The sequence below is a fragment of the Eleutherodactylus coqui genome, chromosome 10 (genome assembly GCF_035609145.1).
Source record: "Eleutherodactylus coqui strain aEleCoq1 chromosome 10, aEleCoq1.hap1, whole genome shotgun sequence".
In the NCBI taxonomy this organism is placed as follows: Eukaryota; Metazoa; Chordata; class Amphibia; order Anura; family Eleutherodactylidae; genus Eleutherodactylus; species Eleutherodactylus coqui.
Genome location: NC_089846.1, coordinates 65,164,458 through 65,187,927, shown reverse-complemented (window position 1 = coordinate 65,187,927; position 23,470 = coordinate 65,164,458). Strand labels below are relative to the sequence as shown.

Genomic DNA, 23,470 nt, shown 5'->3' with positions numbered 1-23,470 from the left:
TCTTTTTTTTTTGTGTGTGTGTGCTTGATATAACATGGGCTTGATTGCTAGCTAAACTTTACCTCCACTTTGGACAGATTTCTAACATGTCTACGCAAACCGCGACAAGCATCTGACGTGTCAAAAAACGTTGTCAAAACTGGTACTACACATTAAAAAGAAATTATTAGTGAATTGTAATATTTAGTGAAGCATGGAGCTAAACTTTACATAACCCAGTCCGTTCTTCGTGAGTCAGTACAGCTCAACCCAATGCCATTTACTGTTTTAAAGAGTCCCATCCCAGTCAAAATTACAGTGCCGTCCCAGTCTAATTTATGGTTACAAGCGGGTAGTGTGATAATCTGTCATATAATAGTCTCTGGCTCCTGTCTATACCTGACTGCCGAGCCATCACCCCTCACCATAACTCCTTCATCTGCCCTCCCATTGAGATATGTAGTTATATAGTTACTTCTGCATACAGCCGGGACTGGAACCCACGGCCATGTGAAGGGTATGTGTATATACCAGTACTTAGCAGGCTCTGTATACATATGCGTACAGAGCTGATATTGGCTATTTCATTCTTTCTGACGTTAAGAATAGTCCAATATGTAGCAATATTTTTGCCGTTAAAAATGCTGCAAACTTTAATGCCAACCCCCTTAAAGTCTATGAAGTCTGCTGACCAATGGAAGCCATGACAGCAGTGCCAGAAGTAAAGTAAAGTGACCTTCCAGTCCCTGGACAAAACTCATCTTATCACTGGAGGGAGTCTCATTACCCCCCGTGTGCCCGGATTCGCCGGTTCCTGGACCCATCTTCAGTTTTCCGAGATATCCGCCCTGACGCTACCTAATGCACACTGTGTATTGTCAGTGTCTTAGGCTACAGATGTAGCAACCCCCACTCACGCACTGACCAATCCAAAAGCAGCTTGAATTGCCTGACTACTGATGCACAGTGTACACCAGGTAGTGAGAGGAGAAGTGCCACCAGTCTTTGAAGACCGAAGAGGGTCCGAGAACTGGCAGAAAACGCCCAAAAGGGAGAATGGAAGGTCATTTTGCTCCTCAACCCTCCTCAGGTCCCCGAAACAAATTTTGATCTCAGGACCAGAGGGTCACTTTATTATTGCTACATGTTTTTAGTTCCAGTGTACCTCAGCCATGTAATTCTCAAAAAAAATAATTTTTGAATATCCCCTTTAGTATTTGTTTTTGGCTGTTTTTAGTGTTTCACTTCTGTTTTCTGGACGGTAATAATAAGCTTAGTAATTTTGGCATGTTGCTTGCCCTTAGCTATATATTTTTTTTTTTTTTGTCATCAATGTATTATCGTGCCATCTTTTTGTTTCTTGCAGATTCATCTGAAGTGATCCGGCTTCTCTACGGAAATGCACATGAGCGCTATTGTTCTGAGACCGATTACTTTATGTAAATTTGCACAGGCAAGGTCCCCATAATGGTTCTGCACATTGGCTTAACAAAGGACTTTAATACAATTTTGCTCGATACGGATATTTATATCTGTATTGGAGCATGACAAGCTACAGACCCTACCAAAATGATGGAGTGGAGGCCAGTGGGACATCCATGAGAGCGAACGATGTTGTCCGTGGAGTGGAATACTATCCACATGGCATGTGGGGACAGAACAGCAATGGCATGCAACACTCTACAGAGGCAGCAAAATTTAGTTCCATCACTCCAGCAATGCCAAAAATGGGAGTGCGTGCCAGGATTGCAGACTGGCCTCCAAAAAAAGATACTCAAAAAGAGACGATGACCCCTAGCCCATCAAGAGAGATGGAAGAACTGAAGGATTTTTACATACAAAGGAGCTTTCCAAATGGACAGCATTTTCAGAGCAATGGGGGTTCTCCAGGATTTCGAGGCATTCACAGAATGTCGAGGAAGAGATCCAAAGACGTAGAGTTCTTAGATGGTTGGCCAAGGTCTCCGGGCCGGACATTTATCGCTCTTCGGAATAGAAGCAATAGTGAGACCACACTAAGTGAATGTGATGTTGATGTATCTTTAGAGCCCAGGGGGTCAAAGCTCAGCAATGGGATGCCTCTCTTCAGGGAGTACGGGAGCACATCTTCTATTAATGTGCAAGGAGTCTCGGAACAGAGCTTATACGATATGCTGAAAGACTTAAGAAATGAAAAACATGACAAAGGAAGTGATTCACCTCTTAGGGGAAGTGGTCTTCTTCATGAAGATTCAAGCATTGCTTCTAATCTCCACTTGGCATCAAGCTCCAGAACAGATCTGCGAAATGGACAATATCAAAGAGATGACGGTACATTAAAGGATAAGCAACGAAAACGGGCCACCAAGGGCGAGTCCAACGACTCCTCCATCTTTCGCAAGTTGAGAAGCAACAAAAGCGACAATGAAATGGGCAAGTCATTCGTGGATCAGGATGAAAGTCTTAAGCCTTGGATCTGCCCCAAAACTTTTGCCCATTACGATGTGCAGAGCATGCTTTTTGACCTCAACGAAGTAGCTGCCAATCGAAATTACGTTGCCCAAAGGCGAAACACTACAACGGGAGCCTCTGCGGCATCGGCTGTATCCTTAGCAGTTTCTAAAGCCTTTAGTCTTGGCAACATGGACCCCAGTTTCACCAGCACTGAAGATCTGAACTTTAAGGAGAACCTGGAGCACGACATGGGAGACAATAACAGTAACGATCTTCTTCTCAGCTGTCCACATTTCCGAAATGAGACTGGTGGGATGTCAGAACGTAATGTGAGCTTTTCCAAGGCCTCTGCCGGCTCTCCGAATGGAACTGAGGGGGGTGTTTTGGAGCCCTCTCTTTCTATATACTGTACCAATGCCAGTATATCTGTTTTGGAAGTTTCAAAGGAAATGCAGAAGACACAAGGGAGATTAAAACACTACAGTATAGAGCATGTGGATTTGGGAGCCCGGTATTACCAAGACTACTTTCACGGGAAAGGTAGGATCATGTTTTCGATTCTAAAGTAGTTGTCCAAGATTACAATTAGTGGTGGTGGTGGTGGTGGGGGTTCCATCCAGAAATGGCACCTCCTTTGCCTTTAGGCTTTGTTTGGTATTACAGCTCAACCCCATTGTCTTGAAGAACATTCTCTTGAAAAAATAATGAAATGGTATATACTCTATTGGTCATCCATCGAAAAAGAACACCAGGAAAGTGGTTTATAGTGGCTTCACACGAGGCAACTACAGTTCAAATACAAATGGGAAAACAGAAGTTTTGGCAGCACATATGGGTGCTTAAATATAAAATGACTTTATTGCCCCGTCACAAAAATGGATTAGCAGCAACGCTTCCACCGTGAGCTCTTTTTCAAGCTACAGTTCGAATAGTCGCTTGATAGACCGAATGTAAGGGGTGCTTGTTCTGTCTAAACACGGCCACCAACCGGGTGACGAGCGAGAATTTGTTCACTAGTCTCTTCATTTCAGATCACCTAAAAATAGTCGCGGGTCGATTTAATTATCGTCTGGCGTAAGCAAGTAATTGTGGTCTTCCAGTGACAAGCCAATAACTTTGAAGGGAGGTGTTTGCTTGTTTAGCATGAGCTGCCCACTGAATGCTGATTGGCTTCTGCCTTTTTTTTCCCCCCTCCCACTTAATACTAATTGGTTCCCAAAAACATATAAATTTTGTGTAAACGATCCTTGACTGAACAGTCTCACTGCTGGTCTTCAAAAGACAGTGTGAACGGAGCCTTAACCCAGGCTCACATGACCGGCCAGGAGTCTGGCCGGTGACCCTGCGTACAGCACTTGACTGTATTGCGTATGACCCTGGAGACTCGCAGGCCGTCATATGCAGTACAGAATCCTAGAATGGTGAAGTTGGAAGGGACCTCCAGGGTCATCTGGTCCAACCCTCTGATCAATGCGGGAACACCCCCCCCCCCTTTTTTTTGTCGTCTGCTTGTATTTCGTGCACCATAGCTTAGCGATGACCTGTACAAATATTAATTGCATGTGGGCTGTGGGTTACATGCCTGCATTGACCTCAATGCTAGCCATTTTGGCGATAAAATACAGTATGCTGCGATTTTTCTTCCGCTTGTGGAGAACGCAATTCATGTCACCAAGTGAGTAGGGGAATTTGAAAATGCCTTTCAATGCCGGCGGATCGTCCATGTGGACGCCGTTCGCAATTGAAATCCGGTTGTGTGAGGCCGGCCTTAGTTTGCGTGTCTGGATAGTAGACCCACAAAGCACTCACTACAGTATGTTAATGCCTTATGACCGGTAACTCTATAAAGCGTTTTTCTGTGTTTTCTTTATTTATGACTTATCCTAAGGATAGCTCATCGGTAGTTGACCCCTTTAAGTAGTTGGGGGTCAGTCGCTGAAGACCCCAGAAGATTAGCTGTCCAGGTGCCATAACATAGAGTATGCAGCCGAAGCGGATCCCTCCGACCCTGTGTTGTGGCCAGTGCTGGTAATTGCAGGCACAGTGCCTATTAAAATCATTAAAAGCTGCAATTACCAGTGCTGGCCACTACACAGATCGGAGCAATCTGCGTCTGCCGCATTCCCTGTGTTTTGGCCTATGGGCACCCGAGCAGATGATTGGCCGGTATCCACGGTGGCAGAAGCCAGCTGATCAGCTGTTGATGACCTATATAATGATTAGATCCTCAATAGAAACAACCCAGAAACCCTCTTCAATGGCGCTGATGAGGAATTGGGATTTTTAGTGTAATTTGTCAGCACAAAGTATTAATGGAGGTTTTCAAGTCGATTCCTGAAAAAACCCCCATGTAACTTCCATCCAGAGGTCCTGACAAGTGTCTAATTGCAAAGTCTCTTGCTGTATCTTGCGGTTAATGCTTTACTTCAACCCAGCGGAGCTCATTAGATTAATGCAAGACGAAGATGCATAATGTGTGTCTGTATGGCCTAATTAAGACAATGTCATTTTATTATCAAACCGGCTTCCTATTAGAGAGAGACACAAGGGATTGTTTCCATTTAAGTATATAATATCCCCTGGGGGAGAATGCTACCTGTCAGGGATGAACAAGTGGCTGAACCAGGAGTTAATGCTACAAGTGCCCATGGAGACTGTGCGGGTTTACACGGGACAGCGGTCGGGTAAACGACTGCGCAAGCGGGTGATGTGTGGAACGTTTAGACCGCTGCGGATCACTGCTGATTCCTCGCTCAGCACTTCACATTCTATATTTTCCCCACTCCTTAGAGCCCCATTTACCCCACGTATGCCAACTGTCATTTGCTATTCTACTGTCCAGTGTGCTTCGCCATGCCTATTGCTTTGTGGTGAAGACTAGTGCAGTAGACTACACTACTCTTCGCAGAGGCATCCATAAAAAAAAAATTATATATATATATATATTATTTACAATGGCTCATATGGGCGACACAGCAGAAGTCAGAGGAGGTATACGCTTTATCGTCCTCACGTACCATCCAACAGGACTCCTCAAGGTCAATGTAAAGCCCAGCCCTACCCCATCACAATCTACTCTCCACTTCTTTTGGCTTGTAAAAGGACCTTTTAAGTAATAGATGTGAGCTGCAATACCAAAAAGAACCAATAGATAAGAGTGGTGCTGTTCTTGGTGAAAAAAAAAAATTCTAGCCTATGGGGCAATGTATATGGGTTGTTCGGGCCTTAAACGGGCATTCCGGAGTAGGTCATCAGTAGTTGATCAGTGGAAGTCCGCTACTTGGGGCCAGAAGTGTAATAGAAGGCTTTGTTCTCATTGAAATCAGTTGGAGCTATAGCACTTCCGGCTCTGACACCAATATTGAGGGAGCTGTCAACATCCTGTTAGCTGCAGTGAGTGCGGGGCACAGACTAAGTGATCATTGAGGGTCCCAAGTGGCGGACTACCACCAATTAACTACTGATGACCTATCCTGAAGTTAGGTAATCTGTACTAAATGGAATTAAACATCCAGAAAACCGCTTTAAGTCCCAGACTACCCATATAAGTGCCACCAATGGCCACGTGTCCCTCCTCCATAGACATGCATGTACACATGTATATTACTAAGGTGCTGACAGAACAGCTCGTCTTGTGGTTACGGCAGCGTTAGTCCATTGATGTGATCTAGTAACGAGCCTGGTAACATCCTAGGTCTTCGGCGATATAAAGAGACTAGTCTTGAGAATATTCCTGGTTTAGCGGTATTTGCCTCCCCTCTGTATGCCCTGCAGAAACGCGCTAACGGCTGCAGTATAGAATACCAGGGACTGTGAGCACTTCCTCTCCAGAGACCCCTCGGAGGCATCGCTGAGAGCTGCGCTTGCATACAGATCTACTTGTAGCGCTGCTTGACATTTTGCCTGTGCAGTAGTTTTATCATACTCTTATCATAAACTCTTGTATTAAAGAGCGGCTGTGTTGGAGAAGACTCGTCGGCTCCCCTGACACATCTGTGCTAGTTTATACTTGCATTCCCTGTAACATAATCATTCTAGACCTTGTGCTTCTACTCCTGTTATTCCTCCTGGAAATGTTTGACCAGATTGACAAACGGGTGTGCCATTCTCCTTGTAAAAGAGGCCTGTCCTTGCTCACCCTGACCTTGTCCAATCAGGGCTGACTATATCAGACTATGTTAATAGGGACAAAGCCTATTAATAAAAGGAACGGTAATGTCTAGTTTTCCATTTATTCATCTATTTCCCGGAGGAACAGCAAAGATGCTTATTTTATAGGGAATACAAGTATTTACTAAAAACAGACATGCCTCTTTAAAGGTTATGCATATTAGGAAGATGGAACAATACCTCTGCAGCGCCACCTATTGGATGGCAGCATTCCTTCAAATCAATGGGTGACCCTTTATAAAAAGTCTTTATAACAATGATTGGAATTGGAAGGAATGCTGCCATCCAATAGGTGGCGCTCTAAAAGTACTGTTCCACCTCCCTTATTTGCATATATTTCCCAGAGGAGCATGGATGGCCTTATAAGCCTCCTCTCTCACCTTCTAGGTACTCTCCTTCAGGAGTGATGATACCCCTCCCGACTCTTTGAAGGTTATGGACACCTTTTGTGGGGCAGACTTTTTCTTTGATTCCGATGCATGTATTTTGGTCTGACAATCATTTTTGCAATGGGGTTTAATTACAATTTTTTGTACCATCTTCAGCTTCTACATATCGTCGTATGGAGAAACTGCAGTCTAATATTTTGAAATTGTTTTGCCCAGGCTAAGTTCTCGGCCCCGTGTAACGAGCTCCGACACGCATGTGCATCTGCTCTCATTTCATTTTCTTTTAGAAGACTTAATCAGAACAGCGCGTTAGAGATAAAATATTGTATACGTATAACCAGGTGTAATATAAAGAGGGGACTCACCTGGCGGGAGCGTCTTGACCAATATGGTAGGTCACCACGCCTTACGATCCCTGCTGGAGAAATAGATCTAGAGGGTTGTAGGCACGACACTCCATCAAAACGACATCCGTAACTGGAGAGCGTGACGGGACCGTCCCAAGGACACACAGCGGTCGCAGGAAGGAATGAAAATAGAAAAGAAACATAATAGCAGAGAGTCCATCCTGTAATGTTATAATGTATTACGCAGTTCTGACCCGCTAATGTGAGTGGAACTGATTTTGATTGATCCGCAGATTACTGCAGACCAAACACTCGCGGAATCCACAATTCCCATCTGGTTGTGCGAGACCAGACTTGGGCCCAATGCCCACGGACGGAAATTCCGTAGCGAGATTCCGCACTTTTAGAGATTCCAAATTTTCACTGTTGCTTGCTGCCATAGGATTGCATACACGCACGCAGTTTTTATGCAGACAGATTTTGATCGCGGAAAATCCAGGCGGTAACAAAATCGTGGCATGCCGACTCTACATTACACATGTGCGGCTGTGTGCCAGCCGGCACATCGCAGAGCAGAGAGAGAAGACTCTGAACAGGTAAGCGGGAGGTCACTGCAGGGGCACGGGTCAAATCTTGCAGTGGGAATCCGCCCGGGCTGTGTGCATGAGGCCTTGGGCATAGAGGATGTATGCAAGAACAGCCAATTGATAACTCCCGCCTCTACAACGCAATGGCTGTTGATTGGTTCTGCCACGGCCGCGCAGCCAATCAATGCAGCCTTAAATAAACCAATCACAGCCATTGCATTAGTTCATCCAGCGCTGAATTGATTGGCTGAGCAGCAGTGGAAGAACCAATCAAAGCCAACTCTTCCTGGAGGTGGGATTTATGAATCCCGTAACCAGGAAGTCATGTACGAGCGGCCAAGGACTGCGGGAAGTGCGTCGGAGCTGTGGAGAGCAACGGGAGGGACCTGGACTGAGCCTGCTAGGTAAGTATAATAAGACCTAGTGCCTCTTCTGTGGCAAAAATTAATATAATACAGGGTCTTATTATCGTGCAAACACAGTATATACAGTGATATGCGGAAGACTACATTTTTAATCAAACCCTACTGCAAAAATGAGTGTCTTTGGCTCAAAATACATGCATTTACAATTTTTACTCCCAAAGGTGACCATGGTGCTTTGAAGATGCATATTAGAGAGCTGCACTTGTTGGATGTTTCATCCCCCTTACCTCCATGCTGCACCGACCCCCGAGGTGTCTTGCACCCTTACTTACTGGATTGTGGTTTCTTTGTGTGAAGCTGCTGCTGTATTTCCTCCTCTCTGATTGGGCAGCTCCAGTGATTTTGCATTACGCTGGTTGATCGATACTCCAAATGACAATGCGTATTTTTAGCTCAGCTGTCGATATGTATCGCCTTTCTGTATATTTGTAGATTTATTGCTTAGTCGGCTGTACAGTTGTGGCTGACGGAGGAAAATAATAGTTGAGATTCCTTTTCTTCCTAATGTATTATCAATAGTATAGTATTCCTATTAATAACGCCATGCTGTCACGCTTCCTGCTCCGTAGCAGACAGTCTCCCTGGTGTTCAGCGGGGCATTAGCACTCATTTCCACAGTGATTACCGTCCGCCTGCTGCTTTACTCATATTGTGGGACTTTCTCTTCTAGAGCACTGTAACTACTTCGGAATAGATGAGAAGTTGGGACCTGCCGCCGTCAGTCTTAAAAGGGACAAACTGGATGAAAGCAAGGAGCACGGTCTGCAGTTCCAGTACAGGATCATCCTCCGGACCAGCGAGGTAGAAGGAACTGTGTAGAGTTTGTCGTTATACTCAGATTTGCAGCAATTACTTGTGAAATAAATGGTTGACTTTATATAACTACTGTTTCCCCCCAAATAAGACCCTTATATGTCTTATATTAATTTTTGCCCCCAAAAGAGGCACTGGGTCTTATTCTCAGGAGATGTCTTATTATACTTGCCTAGCAGGCTTGGTCCAGGGCCCTCGCGCTGCTCTCCAGAGCGCTGTTGCGGTGCCAGCAGTTCTTGGCCACCCACAGAAGATCACTTCCTGTTTACAGGGTTCATAAATACCGCCTCCAGGAAGCGATGGCGCTGATTGATTCTTCGAGCACTGCTCTGCCAATCAATGCAGTGCTTGATGAACCAATACCGTGGCTGTAATTGGTTCATCAAGCACTACATTGGAATTTTTGAATCGGCCGAGCCGCGGCTGCTTCATAAATCCTGCCTGCAGAACGCGATGGTTCTGATTAGTTCATTGAGTGCTAATCAGCCAATCAATGGAGCACTCAATGAACCAATCACAGCCATCGCATTGATTGGCTGAGCAGCGGTGGAAGATATCCAATTACAGCCATCGCTTCCTGGAGGCGGGATTTATGAATCTAGTAACAAGGAAGTGATGATGTATTAGTGGCCGAGGACTGCAGGAGAGCAGTGGGAGGGACCTGGACCAAGCCTGCTTAGGTATTCCTTTTTTTTTTTTTTTTTTAATGTGATGCAGCTAGGGCTTATTTTCAGGCCTCTCCAAAAATCGAGAAAGTCGGGATAGATCCTATTTTCAGAGATACACGGTATGTAGGCGTGAAAATGGTGCAGCAGAGAGCCGCATCATTACCAAAAGTGTAACCGTCTGCGGCATTATGGAGGTTTATTTCCCAGTGTATGAAAAATGGTGAGGGAAGCTACATCATAAAGACTACAACTGGCTGCAGCGGTGAGAGGTTAATACAATATCCAAGTCGTATCTCCTGGTATTAGTCTAATGATAGGTATGCTGTAAGGAGAGGGCAATGTCTTACAAGAAGCTATTAGATGTAATACGCTGTCTCCTGTACGGAGGTGTGTGAAGCGCTGCAGCAGCTGTGATAATAAAATGCGTCTGTAGAGAACTTTCACTCTAATATGAATTTAGGGTTCAAAGTGTGAGTAACTCTATGGAGGGAGGAGGAATAGAAGCTCTTCTGTTAGAGGGCTGCAGTTGTAGTTCCTTCTTCAGCTTCCTGCTGTGGTGACACTTTATACCCTAAATCCACTCTCAGCAGAGCCCGATAGAAAGTTTTAGGCCATGTTCGCACACGGCGGAGTTACTGCAGACTTATCACAAGGAAAATCAGCAGCGTTCAGGGTACGTTCACGCCGTGGAAGTCACCGTGGAAAAACTCCATGTGAATTTCACCTCTACAATTCCTGTCAATGAGCAAAATCCACGAACAGAGTTTCGACATGTCACTTCTTGGTGCGGAAATGCACAGAAGCTGGATTTCCAAACTGCGCATGTGATTCCGTACGGAAATCCACGGATTTTAAGGGCAGAATTCACGTGGAATTTTGTCCATGGTGAATTTCGCTCTCTGAACGTACTTTACAGTAGTAGCAATATGGAGGAGACCTTCAAAATCTTATCCACACACTGCGGAAGTTAACCTGCGAGGCGGAAGTTAAATCCGCACCATGGCAATTTTAGCAGCGGATTTGGTGCAGAAAACTTGATGATTTCTGTAATAGACTTCAATGGAGCGGTCAAACACTGCAACAGTAGGCGAGGGTTTTAAAAGCAGGTTTTACCCTTGGAAACGGAAGATTTTCCATGTAGAAAATCTGCGTCTAATCTCCTTACACTGTATGTGGCACTAGTTTTATGCATGTACTGGTTTTCACCTGGATGGAAGACCCAATGTACATAGGGGCCCTGTGGATACCTATAGGAGCGCTCCTGGAGTGTGTAGTACGTGTTCACAGGAGCCCAACCTGGCATCACTGTATCAGTGCAGCGTTTGGCGCAGTTAGTAAATATCATTGTAATTCAGTTTTATACGGCCTGAAGTTTTGTTCTTACTGTTATACTCACCGATCTCTCTTCTAATTCTCATGAACAGCTTGTAACCCTGAGGGGGATGATCCATGAGGATGCTGTGCCCTCCGCAGCCAAGCACGGTACGGTCCGGGGGCTACCTCTCAAAGACGTCCTAGAGGCTGTCATCCCTGAGCTCAATATTCAGTGCCTACGGCTGGCCATGAACTCCTCAAAAGTCACTGAGCAGCTTCTCAAGTTGGATGAACAAGGGGTGAGCTGTGTATATTTTCTCAGTGTCTTATCATATGACAGGTGAAAGAACTAGAAAGCACAGGTGATCGACTATAGCATGTGGGGGTATGTACGCACATAGGGCTGTTTTACTATCTGAGCGGACCATGCGCATGGGTATTATTACATCCCCCCCACTCATTGTTACCCATTCCCCCTCCACTCATTCTCGCCCAACCCAGGCCCAGCAGGTTGTAGGCTTACACACGGTCTCTTCTCACCCATATAAGCATTTGACCACTGTGACTAATTCACAGCTGCAGCGGGCACTGGGTCTGGTGACTGGCGGCCACTTGCTTCAATGGGCCCATTGACTGCTGGACCAGGAGGTGAGTGGAGACTGGAGTGGCAGACAGACATGTAATAGAAAAAGCCATACTTAAGCTAATCTTTTTAAACCTCCTTAATGTTTTTCAACTGTGCCCGCATCCTGGAGATGTGGATACAATTGACATTTGTGCCGCTATCAGGTGGCCTGGTGCAGATTTGCCCTTTGGTTAAAGAGGCCCTAATGTATGAACGAGCTAACGATATATCCGCCTGTCTAAGCAGACTGTACGAGCCAACAAGCTCGTCAACCAGTGATGACGTCGCTCGTTCAACAATAAATCGCCTTGTCAAAAGGGACCCTTAGATTGGAAAGCGTTATCTGCACTGACGAGCGTTCATTGCTTAGCAGTAAGATCCGTACTGTGACCTAATTAGGATAATGGAATGATTGCACTAAATTAGGCCACTTAGATACAGGGTGGGACCAAAAGATGATGGGATGAAGGGAACACTATCGAAAACTGATCGGATTCGGTCAGTTCAGATAAGGCTGGTGTTTATAATTACAACCACTGTTACTAATTACTAAAGACAACCATTGTCTCAGGGGTCACGTATTCTCTCGTCACAGACAATGACTTGAAAGTTAACCAGTCACATGTACTTGCCATGCTAAGCCGCCACAACATGTTATTCCTGTCTTTTACAGTATTATGGATATGCTTCTTTCTGCAAAGCTTTAGGCTGGGCTCACACTGGCAGACCAGATTCCGCATCCGGGAGGCACATGGCGGATTCCAGCTGTGAGCCCGTCCGGCCACCCTATGTACCCTCTTTTCCTGTAGTGCGGATGATCGCGCTGGCTCGCTGTCGGTCATGTGCAGTACAGTTTTTTTTGTTTGTTTTTTTTTAATATTTGCATTTCCCCCGCCATCACCTAGCGATGACGCAGGAACCCGTAGCCCATATGCAATGTTAATTGTGTATGGGCTATGGGTCGGACGGCCTCCATTCACTTCAGACAATTAAGGCCCCCTGCACACGGGCGCAAATTCCGCGGTGGGATTTCCCGCAGAATTTTTGCCCGTGGAAGCTGCCATGGGATTGCATTACAAAACGCAATCCTAGGCCGATGGCTACGATTTGACCGCGTGAAATCACACGTGGAAAGCAAATCAGGGCGTGTTCTATTTCTGTGCGGTTCTCGCAGAGGCCTGCACAGAAATGTCACTCCCAGGCCGCCAGCTCAGCTCTGCACATGCGCCGGCTGGCAGGCAGCCGGCATATCACAGAGCGGGAGCAGGTGAGACCCTCACTGGGACCGGCATTTCCAACACCAGTCTTGGTATACTTTCCAATGTCGTGTGATGCGACTAATCAATGAAGAGGCTCCTTCATGCGCTGACACAGAAATCTACGCCAGCTAGAGGCAAGAGAGGTTCAAAATTGGAGACTTGCACTAAAGTTGGCGATTTTTCTACATTAGAATTCTGGTCTAAAGACAAATACAATCTAATAAAACACAAATAGTCGTACTGTTCATTTCTTTTACTGCACACATTGAGTACATGTCAGCAGAGAGAAAAAGTAAGGGAAAATTGAATTTAATAACCTATACACCACCATTGAGTGGCTATCGCCTCTAACAAACTATTCCCATAGCTGTAAATAAGGAAGTATTATGGACCATTCCTATCTGCAAATGTATCTTAATTCATCAATATTTCTGGGATGCTTTGTGTGCCACAACATCTCAATGCAGTAAATTTCAGGACTCTGACTTGGCCATTCCAAAACACAAATCCTCCACCTTTTCGGTCATTCGTTTGGTGGGTATTTTTGTTGCCTTAATGATCACAAGGATCCAGATCCTGAGGCAGCAAAGCAGCCCCAACCATGAAGCTCCCTCCACCATGCTCACAGTTTGGTGTCGGTGTGCCGTGTTCTTTTTCTTCCAAACATAATGTTTTCACTAAAAACGTCCACTTCTGCATACAGGTAAAATGCAGCATTAAAGCCGCAATGACTATAACAGACCGTTCTCTTTTCTAGCTCTGCAGAAAGCACAAGGTGGGGATCCTGTACTGCAAAGCGGGTCAGAGCTCCGAGGAGGAGATGTACAACAACGAGAGCGCCGGGGCGGCCTTTGAGGAATTCTTGACTCTGCTAGGGGAGAAGGTCTGCCTCAGAGGCTTCAGCAAGTACGCGGCTCAGCTGGACACGAAGAGTAAGTATAACCTGAGCTGCATGGCACACGTTGAACACTGTGGTCACGACTAATCCGGTAAGGCAGAGGTACTGATTAGACTTGTAATGTCATTTCTGTATTTGCATGACTCTCGTAGAGTTCTACATTAATACTGTCCCCTGATGTGTGATGTGATTAGTCTTTCTATCCTCTTAGCGGACTCCACTGGGACCCACTCTCTGTATACCAACTATCAGGACTACGAGATCATGTTCCATGTATCAACAATGCTGCCGTACACCCCAAACAACCGGCAACAGGTAACAGCAGGAGATGAAACCCTTTTTTCCTTTTTCACGATTGAGAAAATCAGATTCCTGTATTCCGGGGACTTCGGCTATTTTGAGGATAAATCAAGTCCTAATTTATTTTGAGTGTCGTTGCCTTTGGGGAGGCTGGTAATTGGGAAATAAAACCTGGGCGTATGATACCACCTCTATGACGCTATAAAATATTGGGGATTATGCAGCCTCTGATAATATGAAACTTAGAGACTACTTTGGGGGCTCTTCTGTACCCCTGTATGCCTCCATTGTCTTACAAACACATCATATTCCTCTTATATAAGTACTAATTCTGGGGGAGAATAACTCCACATGTGACCGTGCACAGCACTTAGTACAGAAATGGCTCTGCTTTGTTTGAAGCCTTACACTAGCCTTAAAGAGAATCTGTCACTATCTTTTGCATTCCTCGCCAAGAGCATGAGGAGGTAGTGACGGGTACACCGACTGCAGTTATATGTCTGCTGTTTGTATCTGTGCTGTCGTTTGGGAGAAACCTGCATCTTATTAGTAGCAGCTAAACATAGAAGGACTACCAGAAGTAGTCCTCCATATTCATGAGCTACAGCAAGCCGCACCCGCCTCATCCTCCAGTCACTGATTGCACAGTAATAAGCAGATAGCTGTCAGTCAGTGACTGGAGGGTGGGGTGGGCATGACTAGTTGCTGCTCATGAATATGGGGGACTACTGCATAGATACATAGTGTATCGCTGTAATCGGCGTGCTTGTCACTATCTTGCTGCTCTCAGAGAGGGCTGGGAATAGATGGTGACAGATTCTCTTTCAAGCAGTCCTCCAGTCCTAGGATAAATCTTTTTCCCCACGATCCACCTGTTCATGGGGCCTCTTCTTCATATGTCCGAGATGGCCGCTGCAATCTTTTTGACTTCCTTATTGCACTGAACACTACTGATCCATTGGTAGTCTAAGGCATTACAAAATGTTCTGTATGGCCAGCAATGCTCATGTGAACAGAACTGGCCAATCAGGTTGCAGCATCCACTGTGTGACTACTGTAGCAAAGGGAGTGCTGCAGCCATATTCGACATGTGAAGAGGGAACTCTGGAACAGATGGGTTGGGGATGGGAAGCGTGAAAAGGATGACACTGGATTCTACCAGGTATTAGAATTCTTCCACAAGAAAAAATAAATAAATTGAAGTCATCTCAGCACGTTATAAAAACAATAGTCATACTCTCCTCACCAGATTCCTTGCAGCACCCGTGTCGATGGTACGCGGTCCCGTACTGCACTTCTCTTTCATCTTTGAGTTGCATACTACTAGTAATTGGTTGTAGTAGTCACATGTCCCTGTGATGGGACGTCATCAGTATAGCCGGAAGAAGAATGCAGTGTGGCTTTGGGCATCATTAGGCCGCCTGCACATGGGCGGGTCGGATTCCGCATGCAGAATCCCGCAACGGAATCCGGTCCTGGCAGCAGTGATGTCCGCGTGTACCTCTCTTCTTTTCCTGTACTGCGGATGTTCCACATGGACATGCGCAGTACAGATTTAATTTTTTTTTTTTTTTAATCTCCTGCTTTTCTGGTGTCATCGCTTAGGGATAACGCGGAGTCCGCAATCTTTCTGCAATGTAAATTGTGGATCGGGCGGCTTCCAAGCCGTCTGCACGGAATCCGCGTAAAAACGGAGCATGCTGCGATTATTTCCTCTGCAAGCGGAAACTGCAATTGATTTCGAGTCGTGTGTAGGAAGAATCACTTTTCCATAGCATGCTGAGGACCGTATTTGCTGCGAAATTCGGAGGCAGACATCCTTGGGCCACGGGCCCGCCGCCATGAGGCCAAAAATGACATTTATTCACCTGTCCAGACGCTATGGGGCTCTGCTTCGTTGCGGCCGGTTCTCCTTTTTTTTTCTTTTTTCCTTTTTAAACTCCTGCTTTCCCGCAGCTCTGTGGCACAGGCACAGTGTAATCCGTGGCTGTGTTGCGGATCGGACGGCTTCCATTGGCTTCAATGGAAGCCGTCCGTATGGGAAAACCACAGAAAATGGAGCAAAGTGCGATTGATTTCCCGCACGTGCGATCCGTATGCCGAGGATAAACGACATCCACAGGTATTAAATTACCTGCGGGTGCCCAATGATTCCCTATGGGCGCAGATCGCACGTGCAGGAGATATGCGCAGATTTTTAAAATCCATTTTCCCTGTGGACATGAGGCCTTAGAATGTGAGCTGCTGGGGGGATCGGGAAAAGAGAGTAAGATGTTTTGTTTTTATACAGTGCTGAACAGACAGGGTAAATGCCCACGAACAGAATCACTACGTGTTTCCCGCTGCGAAAAAGGTGTGTGAATTCTGCCACTATTAGTTCTATTGAACCTAATAGCTTGCTGCCTGCCAATGCTCACATGCAGAATTCTACTGCGGATTACTGCAGCGGGAAAAAAAATCGTGTCATATTCTATTTTCCACGGATTTACCCTGCGGGGGTTCTCCATTAATATAGCATTAATGGAGACCACACAAATCCGAGATCACTCGCAGGCACTTTTTTTTTTTTTAATCATGGCACTCCCGTGGCATAAATCCACAGGCGTAGCCCGCCTCACTGGTGGGCATGAGCCCTTAAAGGGGTTGTCTCGCGAAATCAAGTGGGGTTATACACTTCTGTATGGCCATATTAATGCACTTTGTAATATACATCGTGCATTAAATATGAGCCATACAGAAGTTATTCACTTACCTGCTCCGTTGCTAGCGTCCCCGTCGCCATGGTTCCGTCTAATTTCGGTGTCTTCTTGCTTTTTTTAGACTCGCTTGCGCAGATGGGTCTTCTCCCTTCGGCTCCGCTCGGCAGCATCGGCGTTTTGGCTCCGCCCCTTGTACGCGTCATCGCGTAGCTCCACCCCATGACGTGTGCCAGTTCCAGCCCCCTGATTGGCTGGAATCGGCACGGGGCGGAGCTACGCGATGACGCGTACAAGGGGCGGGGCCAAAACGCTGATGCTGCCGAGCGGAGCTGCAGGGAGAAGACCCATCTGCGCAAGCGCGTCTAAAAAAAGCAAGAAGACACCGAAATTAGACGGAACCATGGCGACGGGGACGCTAGCAACGGAGCAGGTAAGTGAATAACTTCTGTATGGCTCATATTTAATGCACGATGTATATTACAAAGTGCATTAATATGGCCATACAGAAGTGTATAACCCCACTTGCTGCCGCGAGACAACCCATTTAAGTTTAGTTTTGTTCTTTTCTCCCCAGACTACCCCTATGGGCTGTGCTTTGGTTAGTAATGACCAAAATGCAACAGTTTCTCAGAGTGTAGGTAAACATTTTAGAAAGGTTCTTTCTAAAGGTCAGAAGTTTTGATCAGTTGGAGTTCGGGGGCTGAGCTCATCTCAATGTCAGATGTTCAGCTCTTTTCTGCTCTCCTACGGAGCGGTGTTTGGGCTCAGTAGCCTGAATCCATATACCGTTCATCAATAAAAGCCCTTTTGTTTTAATGATTGGTGGGGATCTCTGCACCCGGATCCCTACCAGCCAAAACTTCTGACATGTTCCTGTGACATGTTCCTGTGACATGTTCCTGTGACATGTTCCTGTGACATGTTCCTGTGACATGTTCCTGTGACATGTTCCTGTGACATGTTCCTCTGACATGTTCCTCTGACATGTTCCTCTGACATGCCAGACGGATTTTAGAAGTTTAGTTACCGTTTTAATATGCCTAATTTCTGTTTACTCTTTTCAGCTTCTTCGGAAGAGACATATCGGAAATGATATAGTCACCATCATCTTCCAGGAGCCCGGAGCTTTGCCCTTTACTCCTCAGAACATTCGCTCGCACTTCCAGCACGTCTTCATCATTGTCCGGGCACATGAGCCTTGCACTGAGAATGTCTGCTACAGGTGGGCACTTCATATGTCTTATTGTTTTCCTTCATTATTATATTGTCCCCCTTATACCAATGCTGATTGACCTATTCTTCACAGAGTGGCAGTGACCAGATCCAAAGATGTCCCTCCGTTCGGTCCTCCAATTCCTAACGGTGTCACGTTCCGTAAATCCGATGTTTTCCGCGACTTTCTGCTTGCTAAAGTGATCAACGCCGAGAATGCAGCTCACAAGTCGGACAAGTTCCACACTATGGCTACTCGTACAAGACAGGAGTACTTAAAGGACCTGGCAGAGAACTATGTAACCAATACGCCAATCGACACCACGGGTAAATTTAACCTGATCTCTCTGACTTCAAAGAAGAAGGAAAGGACAAAGGCGCGGGTCGGTGCCGAGCTGCAGAGTTCGGGTGCCTTGTGCTGGAGAGTGATGGCTCAAGACTTTTCTCAGGCCGCCGAGACAGAGTGTGCATTGGGCATCTCAAATGAGTTCATGGTGCTGATTGAGACGGCCACAAAGGAAGTGGTCTTTAACTGTTACTGTGCCGACGTCATTGGGTGGACTCCAGAGCCACTGTCCCTGAAGATCTTTTATGGCCGAGGTGATCATATATTAATACGAGCAATTGACGGGAATGCAGAAGATATCCGGGAGATTTTGCAGAGACTTAAGGTCAGTAAGTCTTCAGTAAGGCAGCGGTGTTGTGTAAATGCTGGGTTTGCTTTATTTGACCGGTTGCAGTGTTAATCATTTAAATGCAGTTTTAGCGTATAGTGATCAACGTCTATCAGTGGTGTCTGAGAGCTCCAACGTCCATCAATAAAGAAATCCATAACCTGAATATCAAATAAAGGGTCTTTTCTACTAGTGATGAGCACAGCAATACTGCAGCAACACAACCGCATAATGCAGAACGTCCACAGACCTCCTATTCCTGGAGAAACCATGTTTAATGCAAGGATGGAGAATAAGAAAATGTTCCTTGTCATAGTATCTTGTACTTGAGCTGAATAGAATTCTTACCACCGCAGTTTAGTGAACCCTGTAAATAAAGGGTCAATAGTAGATGAAACTAGGGTATGCCATCACTATACATTCGATAGGTGCTGAATTTCTGGGTCCCCAAGAATGAAGGGGATGTAGGATTGATTCAGCACTGTGGCCCTTTAACCCCTCGCATCCTAGGACGCACATGTATGACCTATGTGCGTGGGGGTTAATATGGCATGGGCTCAGAAACTGCCACCCGGCCACAATAGCAAAGATTGGAGTTCACACCAAGTGTGTCTGCTAGCCCTTTATATGCTGCTGGTGAATTCTGACTGTGGCATTTAAATTGCCTAAATGGCAATCAGAGGTTCCAAGCCCCCCCCCCCTCCCCCTGTGAAGAGATCACAGAGGGCCATCCGGGTATCATGATTTCTGTGGGGTCTCTGAAGGCCCCCAGGACTGCCAAGTATATCTGTCTATTAAGACTGGTCTGTGGCCTGTTTTAATAGACTGCCTGCAGAAATACCATATACTGCAATATTGAAGTATTGCAGTATATGGTATAAGTGATGAAACAATCATCCAAGTTTCCTTAGGGGACTAAAAATAAGTGAGAAAAAAGGTTTTATATTATTGTAAAAAATAAAGGATGTTTAAAAAAAAAAAAAAGCTTTCCGGTCCTAATCATCATAATAAAAACCATATTAGGAATTGCTGCATCCATAAAAGTCTATCAAAAAAACGCATTATTTATCCCGCATGGTGAAAATAGTTAGAAAAAAGAAAACACAACAGCAGAATATTTCATCACCTCAAGAAAAAAATGTACAAAAAGTTGCATGTACTCCAACATGGTACCGATAGAAACCACAGCCTGTCCTGTAAAAAGCGAGCCGGCGCACAGCTGTGTCGACAGAGAATAATAGTTATGGTGGTCAGATGATGGCAGCAGAAAATATATTTTTTAAAAGTAGTGCAGCAAAATAACTAGATACATTTTGTATCACCGTAGTCGTAGCCCACAGAATCAGGTTTTCATGTCATTTTTGCCACAGTGTGGCCCCACGCCTCCCCCAAAGATGGTAAAATTGTGTTTGTTTTTTTTCCCCCAATTCTATCCAGTTACAAATGTTTAAACGTTTTTCAGTACATTACATGGTACCATTGAAAAATACAAGTCATCCTGCAAAAACAAGCCCTCATACAGCGACGTCGATGGAAAAGTAAAAGTTCAGATTTTTTGAAAGTGGGGATGAGAAAAAAAGAAAAACCTGCAGATAACCTGCAGCACAATTCCATTCAAGTGGATGTGCTGACTTCAGTTCTCTGCACAGCTTGGAAGGGCCATAACGCAGCACCAAATGTGAAGTGGCCACAAGCTGCCGCCCTTTAACGTCTCTGGATGAAGTGGGTGTCCCAGTAGTTGGAATACTGCTGATCAGAGCAGTATGCCATCACTTTATGACATGGGAATACTCCTTTAACCCCTTAAGTGGCACACCCAGAAATTTCCGGGGCTTGCTCCACTGACCATGCAGTTAAACCCCCTAAGATTTCCATGGACAGCTCTAGTGCTGAAATGTGCAGAACACTGAGCTGCCATCTGAAATCTTCTGGGGTTTTTACTGCATACTCTGCGCAGCAAGCCCCGGAGATTTCCCTGCCATAATACCAACTGTCAGAGTAGTACAGGACTTTCAAATACTTGCGAGATTCAGTTGCATTGTTGAGGCATGACATGGTAATAATAAACCTGCCACTGAAGGGGTTAAGGAATGGTATGTGCCCCACGCCAGTATAACTTGTTAGGTACTTGCACTAAAAGGCTCTGCTTTTTCCCCATTTCCGCTGCGTGTGAATGTACTCTAAGACTATGTTCATGCGGTACGGATGCGCTGCAGAATTTCCGCAAGGTAATTAATAGACCATCCTGAAATCCGCAAGACATAAAGTTGCTGTTAGTTGTGGATTTCGTGGTGTTTTATTGGCCAGCGATGCTGATTTTAGTGCATTTATGATTTTCATTCAACGGTATCATTAGAAGAACAATGTAGATTTACATGTGGATCCGCCCTGCAGCCCCCCCCCCCCCACCCCCCTCGCGGAAACACTTGGGGATTTGGCTTTTCTATTACCTTTTGCGTTAAATTCTGCTTTGGAAAAGTGCAGAAAAAGACGCTAATACGCTGCTTGTCCGTAACATTAAATTTCGCTCAGTAAGCACAACTGTGCAGCGGAGCCTGTGTAGGCGAAACATCACTAAAAACCATTTAAAACGCTGTACGCCAGAACGTCCCGTGTGAGCATGGCCCAAGGGTTCCTATACCACAGCGCCTCCCCCAGGTCACCTGATTATACCGTCTGGGTTAGACTTAGTCATGCCATTGTCTGCAGAGACTGATCACATATAAAATAGCAGATATTCCAAATGTAATTCATCCTGTTACAGCCGGGAAGATATACCAACACGAGATCTCCTGTAAAATGGGAGAATCCTGACTGACCCCATCATGGTCCATGGGGATCTGGCAGGCACTGGTGACCATCCAGCATTGCCAGCAGGGTCACCTTTCTATTCCTGGGGCAAAATGCAAAACCTGAACTGTGAGCAGAGATATGAACTGAGCCATAAAAAAAAGCTATAAGGCCTCATGTCCACAGGCAGATCGAATTCCACATGCAGATTTCCGCAGTGGGAGACTTGCGGAAACCATATGCGGGAGATCGCGGGTGTAATGGTATTTTAGCGCGGATGTACATGGATCATTCGTGCAAAATAAATCTGCATCCCCACCTCCCAACCTTTTCCCCACCTCCCTAATTGATTTTAACCTTGAAACTGGCAGTGCATCCGCAATTGTATTTGCGGATGCACTGCGGATCGGTCGCATGCATTGACTTCTGTTGAGCTCATCCGCACAGAATCCGCGCTGAAATGGAGCATGCTGCGATTGGTTGTCCGCACCAAACGGTCCGCAAATCAAATCCACGTGCTTATATTCAGTTGTGGATGCCAATGTTTCAATATGGGCACTTTAAATTCCAGATCGTCCGTGCGGGTGACCCGTGCGGATTCTGCAAATCAAATCTGCCGCGGACCAATAAATTTAAAGGGGTAGTCCTGTTCCAGCAAATATATAGTTCATGTAGAATAAAAAGTTATACACAGTTTTCCCGTATACTTTCTGGATGTAGTTTTCAAGATCTCTGCTTGCTGTCATTCAATGGGAACCTTCATTATGTACTTCTAGTAGATAACCACCCGTCCTGTCATGTGATGGGCACACGGGTGCTTGGCATTTTACAAGGTACCACCCTGATAACCATAAGGATCCGCACGTCCAGTTATAGAGGTTTCCTTGATACAATGAAGAAACATTATAGATATATATGGAATATAAGCCACAATAATAAATGGAGTCATTCTACAGAAATGGAAACCACGTGGTCCTGTCTGCCAAGGTATACCCCCGGAGACCACGCTTGTGGGGGCTTCTCTGCACACTGCCATATAACACTGTAGGAGAGAATATACTAGTCACTTTGTATTCTGGTTTGATTGTATTTACAGGTTTTCACCTATCCATTGGAGAGGGGTGGACTAATAGATCGGTGGGGATTTCAATCGCTGGGACCCCACAGATCACTAGAATGGGGGTCCTGAGGCTTCCTGAATGAATGGAGTGGCAGCAGCGCATGTTCAGCGTTGCGGAGTTCATTTCATTGGCATGAACCAAGATGGAGTTCAAGCAATCTTTTAGTCCCATTGAAATGAATGAAGTGGCTGCTCCCGCACCCAGCTGCAGCTCCATCCCCAGCAGTGGGACCCCCACCAATCTCTCATTTCACCTACCCAGTGTTAGGAGAATACTTGAAAAAAGTCACAAAACTGGAATATCCCTTGAAGTACTTACAACGGTTGTGCCATCTGCAAACTGGCTTATTCAGAGGAAATGTGATGAACGCAGAAAATAGAACGTGGCATGTTCTATCCTACCGCGGATATCTGTGACATAGGGCCTGTTGTTCTTTATGGTCATGGACTAGCCCGCACGCAATTACATTGCATATGGGCTGCTGGTACCCATGTCATCATACTGTGCACGACCGCCTGCGTGAGTATGTGGTCATACGCAATACATTACGCCATCATATGCAGGGTCACGGACGGGCTCCGCAAGCGGATTCCGCATACGACCATGTGAGCCCAGCCTTCCACTGTGATGCAACTGATGGGGGGGGGGGGGGGGTCCTGGCCCCTACAAGGGTTTAGAAGTAGGGGCCGTCCTACTGGGACAACCTGTTTAGCTGCTTCTATTAGCTGACAATTAAGAGGCACCTAAGGACCCTTTACACCAGGCTA

General features: G+C 45.8%; 1 protein-coding gene across 6 annotated transcripts in view; it reads left to right on the top strand.

Annotated features, from left to right (window-relative positions):
• SIPA1L3 (signal induced proliferation associated 1 like 3) overlaps positions 1-23,470 on the top strand; it is a 158,376-nt gene that overhangs the window by 111,569 nt on the left and 23,337 nt on the right. For all 6 annotated transcript variants that reach the window (XM_066581186.1, XM_066581185.1, XM_066581181.1 and 3 more), the window contains 7 exons: positions 1,346-2,952; positions 9,001-9,131; positions 11,236-11,424; positions 13,767-13,941; positions 14,119-14,222; positions 17,971-18,128; positions 18,213-18,789. In XM_066581186.1, coding sequence (XP_066437283.1) covers positions 1,524-2,952; positions 9,001-9,131; positions 11,236-11,424; positions 13,767-13,941; positions 14,119-14,222; positions 17,971-18,128; positions 18,213-18,789 — 2,763 coding nt within the window. In that variant the 5' untranslated portion in view covers positions 1,346-1,523. The remainder of the gene's footprint in view (positions 1-1,345; positions 2,953-9,000; positions 9,132-11,235; positions 11,425-13,766; positions 13,942-14,118; positions 14,223-17,970; positions 18,129-18,212; positions 18,790-23,470) is intronic.